The sequence below is a fragment of the Petromyzon marinus genome, unplaced genomic scaffold, assembly GCF_048934315.1.
Source record: "Petromyzon marinus isolate PM22_M1 ecotype Great Lakes invasive population unplaced genomic scaffold, UKy_Petmar_22M1.pri1.0 PM_G_Scaffold_21, whole genome shotgun sequence".
NCBI lineage: Eukaryota > Metazoa > Chordata > Hyperoartia > Petromyzontiformes > Petromyzontidae > Petromyzon > Petromyzon marinus.
The window spans coordinates 2,530,909-2,543,033 of record NW_027422773.1 but is presented as its reverse complement, the minus strand read 5'-3'; the positions used below and the strand labels follow the sequence as shown (position 1 = coordinate 2,543,033).

Below are 12,125 nucleotides of genomic sequence, written 5' to 3'. Positions count from 1 at the left end.
ATACCACACTGATGAGTCTGATCAATGACTACATGGGCCTAGAGTTACCCATCTCTGTATTGGTGATGATACCACACTGATGAGTCTGATCAATGACTAAATGGGCCTAGAGTTACCCATCTCTGTATTGGTGATGATACCACACTGATGGAGTCTGATCAATGACTACATGGGCCTAGAGTTACCCATCTCTGTATTGGTGATGATACCACACTGATGAGTCTGATCAATGACATGGGCCTAGAGTTACCCATCTCTGTTTAGTTTAACACATACGCTTTCGCGACCAAAATTCAGAACATCTTGTGAATGTGATTAAAGATATTAAACTTACTCCGATGTGATTTCTCTATTCACTAAGGTTCCAGTGGACGAATCGCTTAAATTACTTGATACACTAGTAAAGAATACCGGTTTACCAAAAGATATTCCGAAACTTGCTGGCCATTGTTTAAATAACACTTATTTCTTATGGAGAGGGGATTTCTTTAAACAAAAGGAAGGAGCAGCAATGGGTTCTCCTTTATCCCCTGCTATACCAAATTTGTACATGGAAAACTTTGAAATAAGAGCACTTGCCTCGAGCACATTGAAACCATCCTTTTGGTTTAGATATGTGGATGACACTTTGGTTGTCTGGCCACATGGTAAAGATACACTTAATGATTTTCTAAATCATCTCAATGCACAAAACCCGGCCATCCAGTTCACCATGGAAATGGAGGCGAATAACACACTCCCATTCCTAGATATTTTGCTTGGACATGGCCTAAACGGTAAAATAACACACAGCGTTTACAGAAAGCAAACGCACACTGATACCTATCTGAATGCAGAATCACATCATCATCCAGCTCAGAAATCCTCTCTTATCAAGACGCTCATACATCGGGCTAAAACAGTGTCAGATGGTGAGAGTCTAGTGAGAGAGATTAAACACGTTAAAGATGCACTACGACAGAATGGCTACAATAATGCTCAAATTAACAGAGCACTGAATGCCAAATCACGATCGCAAAGCAATACTGCTGAAAGCGACCAGATTGTTAAAACAATAAAAATTCCATATATCTCAGGAGTAACTGACAAATTAGCCCGTGTTTTGCAAAAGCAAAACATTACAGTAAGATTTGGTACAGTACACAAAATTTAAAAACTAGTATCTTGCACTAAAGACGCATTACCTAAATTATCAACAGAAGGTGTATATCGGATTAATTGTTTATGTGGCAGCTGCTACATTGGACAGACGGGACGTAACATCAGCGTAAGACTAAAAGAACATCAGATAAATATTAAATTATCTCAAACACAACTGTCAGCAGTGGCAGAACATGCTTGTCAACAAGGACACTCAATTGATTTTGACAATGTTGCAGTGGTGTGTAAAACGAATTATTACTGGCAAAGACTAATTAGAGAATCCATTGAAATTGAGAGGAACAAGAATAACTTTAATCGCTCTGACAGCTACAGGCTTAGTGCGGCCTGGAAGCGTATTATTAAATAATACACATTACATTTTGATTTAAAGAATTACTAATCTACAACTCATTACTAATCATAACCATTGACTGATTATCAATCGATTATATAATTACAATACCCCCCCCTCCGCCTCTAATCACTGCACCTGATATGAGTTAAGTGATGACGTCACCCTGCTGCTCTATATAAAACCGGGAGCAAGCGAGGGCTTTACCATTCTGGCGAATTGCCCGATGATTGCTGGATGTATTTACCAGAGAAACGTCGTACTCAAACTGTAAATGTGGATTCACTCTTCAACACACCGGTGGGCTAAAGTAGTGAACTATGTGTCTTTTTGTCAACGTGACACTTTTTTTGCTGATTGGCCATGTCGGGTGGTGGAGGGTTACGACACATTTATAAACGCGATCTAACCCAAAAACCTTTATTATGAATTACCCATCTCTGTATTGGTGATACCACACTGATGAGTCTGATCAATGACTAAATGGGCCTAGAGTTACCCATCTCTGTATTGGTGATGATACCACACTGATGAGTCTGATCAATGACTACATGGGCCTAGAGTTACCCATCTTTGTATTGGTGGTGATACCACACTGATGAGTCTGATCAATGACTAAATGGGCCTAGAGTTACCCATCTCTGTATTGGTGGTGATACCACACTGATGAGTCTGATCAATGACTACATGGGCCTAGAGTTACCCATCTCTGTATTGGTGCTACCTGACAGCAGTCGGTCAGATTTGCTCTGATTTATTTTGACAGTGACCAAAGGTAAGATAACCACAATGCACTGCTTAAGAAGAAACCGTTCGTGTTTATTTGCAAGTAAAACATGATTTTACAACCTGCGCTGTTATGATCGGATTTTTTTCGTCAATTACAGGTTTAAATACTCTTTGTTGGTGATATTAAAGGAATTACCAACACTGGATCAGGGCCACAAATACGAATATCTTGCCATGATCGTTTGAGCAGGAAGACAGTTTTATCAGTAACATTTTTTCTAAATTAATAGTCTAAAACAATTAATGATTCCCTTGTCTCACATGCAAGAGATAATTCTGAATATAAATGCTGTCACCCAGTCACACACAGGATTAAATGTGCCCATTTAAAGTGTACATAATTATCCACAATGAAATTACAGCAATACACCTGTCCGTAGCAGCATCTTTCACATGTCGATGCAGAAAACTTCGAAACCGACTTTACCATCCCTATAATTACACGTAATTTCATTAATACACGTTCTTTCTGAGAGGTGCATAAGTGATAAGGTCGCAATATATAAAAACAAGTAGCAGACACAGTTCGCACTGTTTAATGGAAGTGTCTGGGTGGCTTTGGGCTAACACTATGCCCCGAAACAGAGACATGAGATTGGTACAAATTCCACGCATGGTTATTTTTTTATATTAATGGCTAAACAGATGGCACATTATGTTCAGTGTATTTGGTAATGTTGTTCAGTGTAGCGCAGTGATAAAAGAGTCCAACCTATAACCAGATAGTCGCCAGTTCAATTCCCACACAAGAGGTAGATTCTGCAATTATTCCAGTTTAACACGGAAGCTTTCGCGACCAATTATTCCGCCGGGATTGACGCAGTAAGTGCCGCTTTGTGGAACGGCAACGATCGCTTCGCAGACATGTCCTTAAAAAATACCTTCATTGGCTGAGAAACTCCCGTGAAAATAAGCATCAACCAATGCTCACTTCGGCTTGATTACATTTTCTTACTATGTCTCTTTGGCCATTTGAATTAATGGCCAAACATAAAATGGCCAGAGTGGAGCCGGGCCCGAACAGCGTGGCTTTTAACTGCAGGCCGACCCACTATTTGTCGGCGTTCGGCTGGCCTCTTGACCAGCGGAAGTCGGTTTGCGATGTCGCGGGATTGCGTGTGGCACGACGCCTCATTAATTTAAATTTGCAATCGTCGCGAAGATTCTGCGACGCTTTCGTTGCCGGTAATCTACAGCTCACTCCAGCGCTGTCCTCCAGACAGTCTCGTCCCTTCACCTGATGAAGGCCGCTTGTGTTGTGGCCGAAACGTCGTGATTTTTGTTATTTTATTTTTTACCTACGTGACTTTACCCAATAGAACCAAAGAGTATGGATCTACAGCCTCCTTGAACACCCCCCACCCCCCCAGCTTGCCGACCAAAGCTCTGACGAGCTGAGCTTTGACCGACAACTCGCTCCGTGTTCTGCATTCCTGAAATCGGTGCCCTGCCGAAAACGCAACAGCAATCGCCGCACAGCCTGCCGATCTATCTGTTGTGCGGCTCGATGGCCAGGTTCCTGCTGACACGCGGCTTGCGCGGCCAAAACGTGGTCATCCCAAATGTTGCCAAGGGTCTCTTTGCTGAACGGCGGCGGCAGCGGCGGCGACGACGACTCCATCTCCTGACCCACCTCCACAGGTGGCGTCTGCACCGACTTGGGCACCAGATGCTGCTCCTCCTGCTGCTGTTGTTGCTGCTGCTGCTGTGGCTGCTGCTGCTGTGGCTGCTGCTGTTGCTGCTGCTGTTGTTGCTGTGGCTGCTGCTGCAGCTACTGTAGCTGTTGTTGTGGCTGCTGCTGTGGCTGCTGCTGCTCCTCCTGCTGCTGTTGCTCCTGCTGCTGTTGTTGTTGTGGCTGCTGCTGCTGCTGCTGTGGTTTCTGCTGCTGCTGCTGTTGCTGCTGCTGCATCATTTGTTGCTGTTGTTGCTGCTGCTGTGGCTGCTGCTGTGGCTGCTGCTGTTGCTGCTGTTGCTGCTGCTGTTGTTGCTGCTGTTGCTGCTGCTGCTGTTGCTGCTGCTGCTGCTGTTGCTGCTGTTACTGCTGCTGCTGCTGTGGCTGCTGCTGTTGTTGTGGCTGCTGCTGCTGCTGCTGCTGTGGCTGCTGCTGTTGCTGCTGCTGCTGTAGTGGCTGTGGCTGCTGCTGCTGCTGTAGAGTTGACTGGTGAAGAGGCACACGTGGTATGGCTGAGGCTGAGTGGGAGGGCTGCTCAGAGTGGACAGCAGGATTTTCCTGAAGCTCCATGACCTGCTTCCTGTTGAAGTTGTATTTACTGAAGAGTTCGAACACAGGGGGAGGACGTAGAGTTAGAACAGACACACAGGTCCATGCCTGTGTGTCTAATCATGTTAGGTTCAAGCCCATCTTGACACACACAGGTCCATGCCTATGTGTCTCATCATGTTAGGTTCAAGCCCATCTTGACACACACAGGTCCATGCCTGTGGGTCTAATCATGTTAGCTTCAAGCCCATCTTGACACACACAGGTCCATGCCTGTGGGTCTCATCATGTTAGGTTCAAGCCCATCTTGACACACACAGGTCCATGCCTGTGGGTCTAATCATGTTAGCTTCAAGCCCATCTTGACACACACAGGTCCATGCCTGTGGGTCTAATCATGTTAGGTTCAAGCCCATCTTGACACACACAGGTCCATGCCTGTGTGTCTAATCATGTTAGGTTCAAGCCCATCTTGACACACACAGGTCCATGCCTGTGGGTCTAATCATGTTAGGTTCAAGCCCATCTTTACACACACAGGTCCATGCCTGTGTGTCTAATCATGTTAGGTTCAAGCCCAACTTGACACACACAGGTCCATGCCTGTGGGTCTCATCATGTTAGGTTCAAGCCCATCTTGACACACACAGGTCCATGCCTGTAGGTCTAATCATGTTAGGTTCAAGCCCATCTTGACACACACAGGTCCATGCCTGTGGGTCTAATCATGTTAGGTTCAAGCCCATCTTGACACACACAGGTCCATGCCTGTGGGTCTAATCATGTTAGGTTCAAACCATCTTGTGATCCTTGAACCCAATATCACACCGTGCCCTTGACAGCAATATAATTATTTAACATCAATAAAAACATCTAGGATGTACTGCAGTAATTAACACCACTGCATAGTACTGTCGTTTGTAGTAGTTTGTCCTCAATATAACATAAGTGGAAACAACCCTGGGGCAAAATCTGAAAACCATACTCCCCAATCTCTAAAAATTAAGAGTGTGCAACTTAATGTTATGTTTAAATAACGGTCGCTAAGCACAGGCCCAAAATGCTAAGAAGCCAGCAACAGCACCAGAGGAATGTCTAATCGTTTAGCGTTCATCTGCTTATTTAATTCAGCAAGGTGATGAGAAACCTCAACCATAAGGGCCCATCTACCAATGAGTCACAAAGCACCATGGATAATGCTGGAGCGCCTCACCGAGTCTCAGGGCATCCGTGATGGACTAGGACGTGAAAATTCGCACGCACAGGAATCCACATATCAGCTTCATTTAGTCGTCATGGATATTGCTTAAAATATTTGCCATCTGTTGCACAATGGCATACTCTTTTCGATTTGAAGCTTTCATGACTGCAAGGATTAATCTTCTTTCGTTCTTTCGGTAAAGTCACCACCACATAGAATGAGAATAAAATAATAAAATAACACAATAAAATTCTCACGACGTTTCGGCCACAACGCAAACAGGTCTGTACCATTCACCTGAAGACGGCCGCTTGCGTTGTGGCCAAAACGTCGTGAGAATTTTATTATTTTATTTTATTATTTTATTCTCACTCTACGTGGTGGTGACTTTACCGAAAGAACCAAAGAAAATGGCATACTCGTTTTTTGTAGTCTCTCGTCATGCCAACTTGACAACAGTATTTGTCCTCTGGAGACACTGGCCTCCACCGTGTGAATGTTGAATCGACACGACTATCTCGGTCCCACCGACATCGCTCATTTGACCTGGGAGACAACTTTCACTTCCCTGTGACTAACAGTTAATCTTAAAGCAGTGATGGTTTGGGCAGCAGTGATGGTTCGGGCAGCGACGCATAACCTGTATTCAATTTTCCTTGGGTAAATTCGGCTTTAACGGGTAACCGGTATTGGTTTGTAAACAAAAATTGTGGAGAGAAAAGAGCACGTTGCTGCCTCGTGAGCCACAACTCAGCCTTAATAGGTCTCTTAAACGGTCACTTAGGAGAGCTTTGTGTTGTTTTGTCGTGCAAATCACCAAATCAGCTGCTCCACGCATGGCAGGATCATCTCCCAGGCAAGGCCAGTGAAGTGTTGCATGTACAGAGTCCACGCAGAGGGCAGCTTCACTTCTATACGGGCCAATGCTATGCTTGCAGCCGCCACCACGGATGGACGGAAACTCAGGAATACGTGGTCTGCATACACACAAACAAAGACAAAAACCCTCCGTTTAGCCTTAACAGACTGTTGGGGCAAGTGCTGCTAGCGAGTAGCAGCACCTATGAAGGTCGGCACTGTGGCACCCGAGGGGGTGGGTGGCCAGCACCACGCCCGGCCGCCTTTGTCTCCCCAGTGCTGGCGATGTTTACACACCGCAATGAGTTACTCATTTGAGGCCGAGTCGACCTAGGGGAGGCCCAGGACCGGTTCAGATAATCGTCACCGGTGATAGCCATGAGCGGGCGAGGGACCAGGGTGTCCAGGGTCGTAGCTGCAGCGTAGCGCTAACCGCTACGCCACCTCTACCCTGCACACAGGAATGACAGGCAGGCACACACACAGACGCTTAAACGCACAAGCACCCAGTGAATGAGGAACGTTGGGCCAACGGCACCCTGAACATTTGAACAAACATTCCGATTAAAATTTTGATTTAAAGCTTTTGTGACTGCAGTAATTCATATTCTTACCTCTTTCGGTAAAGTCACGTTGAAGGGAAACAATAAAATAATAAAATATATATAAAACAATAAAAATTCTCACGACGTTTCGACCATAACACAAACGGTCATCATCAGGTGTGAAAAGCAACGGCAAGAAACATTTGAAAGAAGTGTCGGTTCGCATTAAATTGGTTATTTTATTAACGGTATTTGTGTGTGTTTATTTATTTATTTATAAAAACGTTAGCACTACGGGCAGCGATTTGGCAGTTTGTTTAGAAGGACGAGTCCATCTATGTTCTGAAAAGAGGAGGGGGGAGACGAAACATTAATGTATGTTGTCTGAAAGCCACCGTAAGCGTGAACAATCAATTAAGACCTGTTCACGCTTACGGTGGCTTTCAGACAGCATACATTAATTTTTCGTCTCCCCCCTCCTCTTTTCAGAACATAGATGGACTCGTCCTTCTAAATAAACTGCCAAATCGCTGCGCGTGGCGCTGACGTTTTTTTAAATAAACACCCCGTTTTAAAATAAATAAATTAATGGAAACCGACACACCTGATGACGACCGTTTGTGTTATGGTCGAAACGTCGTGAGAATTTTTATTGTTTTATATATATTTTATTATTTTATTGTTTCCCTTCAACGTGACTTTACCGAAAGAGCTAAGAATATCAACATTCCGACGTTGGAAAAAAATATATATTCGGTGACGTTTCAGGCACTGCCCCTTCTGTCGCCGGTCACCTTAGCGCTGCAAGGCCGGTGCCTACGAAGCGCTCCTCTACAGCTCTGCGAGCACCTTGCAGGGCGAGCTGAAGGAAGTGGGCCGTGTACTTGATGGTGTACGCGTGCCGGTAGGACGAGCCTCCAGCCGGGGCGTCCTCATGCCGCGACAGCCACAGGAAGTAGTCCACGAAGTGCGCCGCTGTGGGCGTGCACAGGTTCCAGTCGAGTGTACACAGCAGCAGGAACTGTGCAGGGGGGAGGCAGACGGGAGAGTGGGCTGGCACGGCACAGCTGCCACCACTCCGTGAAGCATTCAGTCCGCCACGCTGCTGCGTGTTGCCTGGAGGGTTTATTTGGTGCGTGGCTCGCAAAACAGTTCAAATGTCTGGTCAAGGAGTCAACTCGGCCCTTCGTCTGCACGGGTAAATGCAATGACCATCATATTAAATTTCGATTTAAAGCTTTCGTGACTGCAAGGATTCATCTTCTTTGGTTCTTTCGGTAAAGTCACCACGTAGAATGAGAATAAAATAATACATTGATAAAATAACACAATAATATTCTCATTATTGTGTTATTTATTTGATCAAGTTATTATTTTATTCTCATTCTACGTGACTTTACCGAAAGAACCAAAGAAGACCATCATATTCTTTTGGGTCTTTCGGTAAAGCCACGTAGATTGAAAAATTAACAAAAAATATCACGACGTTTCGATCGCAACGCAAGCAAATCGTCACGGGGTGATTGTTTTACGGAGAGACTGAGCCCCACCATAGGAAGGGAGAATTTCCTGCACCACTCCACGTTCATTCGTCAGGTCTGCTGTGGTAATGTTATTCTGCAGCTTTTGCCTTCCTGTTATCTAGTAAGAAGACACGCTTCTATATTCAAATTCGGGCTGTACATTCAAATTGTTTACAGAATAATTAGTTGGCATGAAACAGAGATGATGTGTTCATACTCTTTGGGTCTTTGACGTTTCGATCGCAACACAAGCAATCACCTGAGGACAACTGCTTGTGGTGCCATCGAAACGTCGTGATTTTTTAAAATTATTTTTCCATCTACGTGACTTTACCGACAGACCCACAGAGAAAGATTGTAAAGTAACAAGACGAAACAATTGGTTTCTTGAATCAAATCGTGACCTTGAATCATGACAATGCACGGAACGGTTCTGGGGTGAAACATTGCATGCCGAATTAATAGGGGCATGCAGCTACCTCCGTCTGCTGCAATTCCTCCTTGGACAGACTTAGCCCTTGCTTGGTCATCACCTCCAGCCGGTTCACCCAGTCCAGTCGCGGCACCTGCTCATCCATCTCCTCGAACTTGGCTGCGCAGGGTGTCAGGGACACGCATGCCGACGGTGAGCAAGCGACCAAGCGTACGAGCGAGAGATGAGCGAGTGATCGGGTGATCGGGTGGGTGGGTGGGCACGTGAGCGATTGACCGACCTGCTATAATGAGGTAGCAGATTGAGCAGGTGTAGAGGCAGAGGACGGTGATGTCGTGGCGGTCCATGAACACGTCTAACATCGCAATGGCCAGGTGGTGCGTGGCCACACCCAGCTGCAGCTGCTCGCTCAGAGTTGCCAGGAGGTCGACGAAGTGGCGACGGAGGTGCAGCTTGGGCGAGCGTGCGCAAAACCGAGGCAGCGACAGCTCCTGCGAGGGGGAAAAAACAGAGGACACGGGGTTGGGAGAGCAGTTGGGACGCTGTAGAGTTGGGTCAAGAGGTCAAGAGGTGTTTTGAAACGATAATAGATTATTCTGGGGGTCTAAGGAGGCGACGTGCCCGGTTACGGTCGGCCACAGCAGTTAATTTTCGCTGTCACGCAAACCAAGAGTGACAAAAGCCACGGGCCAAATTGTCTCCCTGTTCAAGCGAGTGAAAGATGGCGAAGAACTCATTCGGTAGTCCTCAGCCTATGATGAAAAAAAACCATAAGGTGTGGTGATCCGTACCTCCAAAGCACAGCCACTTTTATTCTTCCACAAGGTACCGTATCGCTCGTGTTATAGTCCCCGGAGAGATAGGGGGCCGGGTCGACCCGCTGGCCAGGATTGAACTTGCAACTTTCCCACTGCGAGTCGAGCACTCAAACGTACAAGCCGTGTAAATCAGTCCGTGGGATTTGCGTCTGCGTGTAGGAGGCCTATTAATGAGAGAGGCGGATACCTTCTCTCGAAGGACGCGGTAGACGTCGTCTGCCAACTCGCCTTGCCACCACTCGCTTCTGTCCATGTCTTGGTTAGTCGCTCGCGCCTCGTGCTCAGGAGTTTATTACTTGGGCAGGCACGTGCTGGGTACACACAAGTGTTCACGTGTGGAGTTTATTACTTGGACAGGCACGTGCTGGGTAGACACAAGTGGAGTTTATTACTCGGACAGGCACGTGCTGGGTACACACAAGTGTTCACGAGTGGAGTGTATTACTTGGACAGGCACGTGCTGGGTACACACAAGTGGAGTTTATTACTCGGACAGGCACGTGCTGGGTACACACAAGTGTTCACGAGTGGAGTTTATTACTCGGACAGGCACGTGCTGGGTGCACACAAGTGTTCACGAGTGGAGTTTATTACTTGGACAGGCACGTGATGGGTGCACACAAGTGTTCACGAGTGGAGTTTATTACTCGGACAGGCACGTGCTGGGTACACACACAAGTGTTCACGTGTGGAGTTTATTACTCGGGCAGGCACGTGCTGGGTACACACAAGTGTTTACGTGTGGAGTTTATTACTCGGGCAGGCACGTGCTGGGTACACACAAGTGGAGTTTATTACTTGGGCAGGCACGTGCTGGGTACACACAAGTGTTCACAAGTGGAGTTTATTACTCGGGCAGGCACGTGCTGGGTACACACAAGTGGAGTTTATTACTCGGGCAGGCACGTGCTGGGTACACACAAGTGGAGTTTATTACTCGGACAGGCACATGCTGGGTGCACACAAGTGGTCACGTGACAGATTTGACGTCACAGCTCACTTGCCGTGCAAAAAATAAATACATTATTGAGCCCCCCCCCCTAAAAAAATTATACAAAAGTGTATTTTCATAATTTGTGCATGGTGTACAGTCTGGAAAGTACCCACATGGCAAATTTCCAGTTTGTTGCATGTGGAGAAGTACAGACAACACACACAATCACAACTTTGCCTTTCATATATATGGAGATTACCACAGGTTACGCCACGGGCACTTCGTGCTCAACAGAGCATTAAGAATAAAGGCATAATTTTCACAACACTTGGAAAAGAAACTACATTTGCAATTTTTTGCAAAAAAAAATGAACACATTTTCCCATGTGTAAAAAATAAATGCAATTTGTTATTGACACGTGTGCAAACTTCATAATGCATTTGCTTGAGCAACACCGATTGCATTATTGACGAAATCTTAAAAGTGCTCATGCTAAACCGGCTTCCAAACGTCTCAAGCTCACACCCTACCCCCCGCTATGCATGTGGAATAATGTAAAAAATGTGTCCCGTTATGATGAAAAACAAAACAAAGTCTTACCAAACACTGTCCATTATTACACGGCGGGAAGGGAAATCGTTCAAGTAACAAACCGTGATTGTTTAAACGCCTCAATATGTCACGATATAGTCTAAATACAGCAAGTCTCAAGTCTTTCACGGTAACTACGGACGGAGCGGGCAGCACGCAGCCACGTGGGAGTCGTCACGTGACGCAGCCGCCGACTCGCAGGACTCTCCACGCTCCCGGAAGTGCTGCTGAGCGCCGGAAGCCGGAGGTGACGCGTCATCCGTGAGCCAGACTCCTGATTGGATGAGGTGTGGGCGTGGCCGCACCCGAGGGGGAGGCGACGGCCAGGGGATAAAGGGGGGGGGGGGGTGAGGGAAAGACCCACACAGACCCATAGAGACCCACAGAGACCCATACTCACAGAGACCCATACTCATAGAGACCCACACAGACCCAGAGACTCATAGAGACCCACAGAGACCCACACAGACTCACAGACTCATAGAGACCCATACTCACAGAGACCCACAGAGACTCATAGAGACCCATACTCATAGAGACCCATACTCATAGAGACCCAGACAGACTCACAGAGACCCACACAGACCCACAGAGACACCCACAGAGACTCATAGAGACCCACAGAGACACCCACAGAGACTCATAGAGACCCACAGAGACACCCACAGAGACTCATAGAGACCCACAGACACCCAAAGAGACTCATAGAGACCCAC

The 12,125-nt window shown here is 46.5% G+C and overlaps 1 protein-coding gene across 1 annotated transcript; it reads right to left on the bottom strand.

Annotated features, from left to right (window-relative positions):
* Window positions 1-7,899: 7,899 nt before the first annotated feature.
* LOC142912584 (cyclin-J-like) lies at window positions 7,900-11,598 on the bottom strand. The gene is made up of 5 exons (XM_076060720.1): window positions 11,419-11,598; window positions 10,071-10,194; window positions 9,346-9,556; window positions 9,112-9,224; window positions 7,900-8,130 (listed from the first exon to the last, which is right to left on the bottom strand). The coding sequence occupies exons 2-5, from the start codon at window positions 10,134-10,136 to the stop codon at window positions 7,900-7,902; spliced, it is 621 nt and encodes a 206-aa protein (XP_075916835.1). The 5' UTR covers window positions 10,137-10,194; window positions 11,419-11,598.
* Window positions 11,599-12,125: the final 527 nt, after the last annotated feature.

Excerpts from the sequence above, each read along its gene's own strand:
- LOC142912584 (XM_076060720.1), bottom strand. The coding sequence starts at position 10,136 with ATGGACAGAAGCGAGTGGTGGCAAGGCGAGTTGGCAGACGACGTCTAC. Across the intron at positions 9,557-10,070 it reads ACCGCGTCCTTCGAGAGAAG|GAGCTGTCGCTGCCTCGGTT; the intron begins GTATCCGCCTCT and ends TCCCCCTCGCAG. Across the intron at positions 8,131-9,111 it reads AGGAATTGCAGCAGACGGAG|TTCCTGCTGCTGTGTACACT; the intron begins GTAGCTGCATGC and ends CCCCCTGCACAG.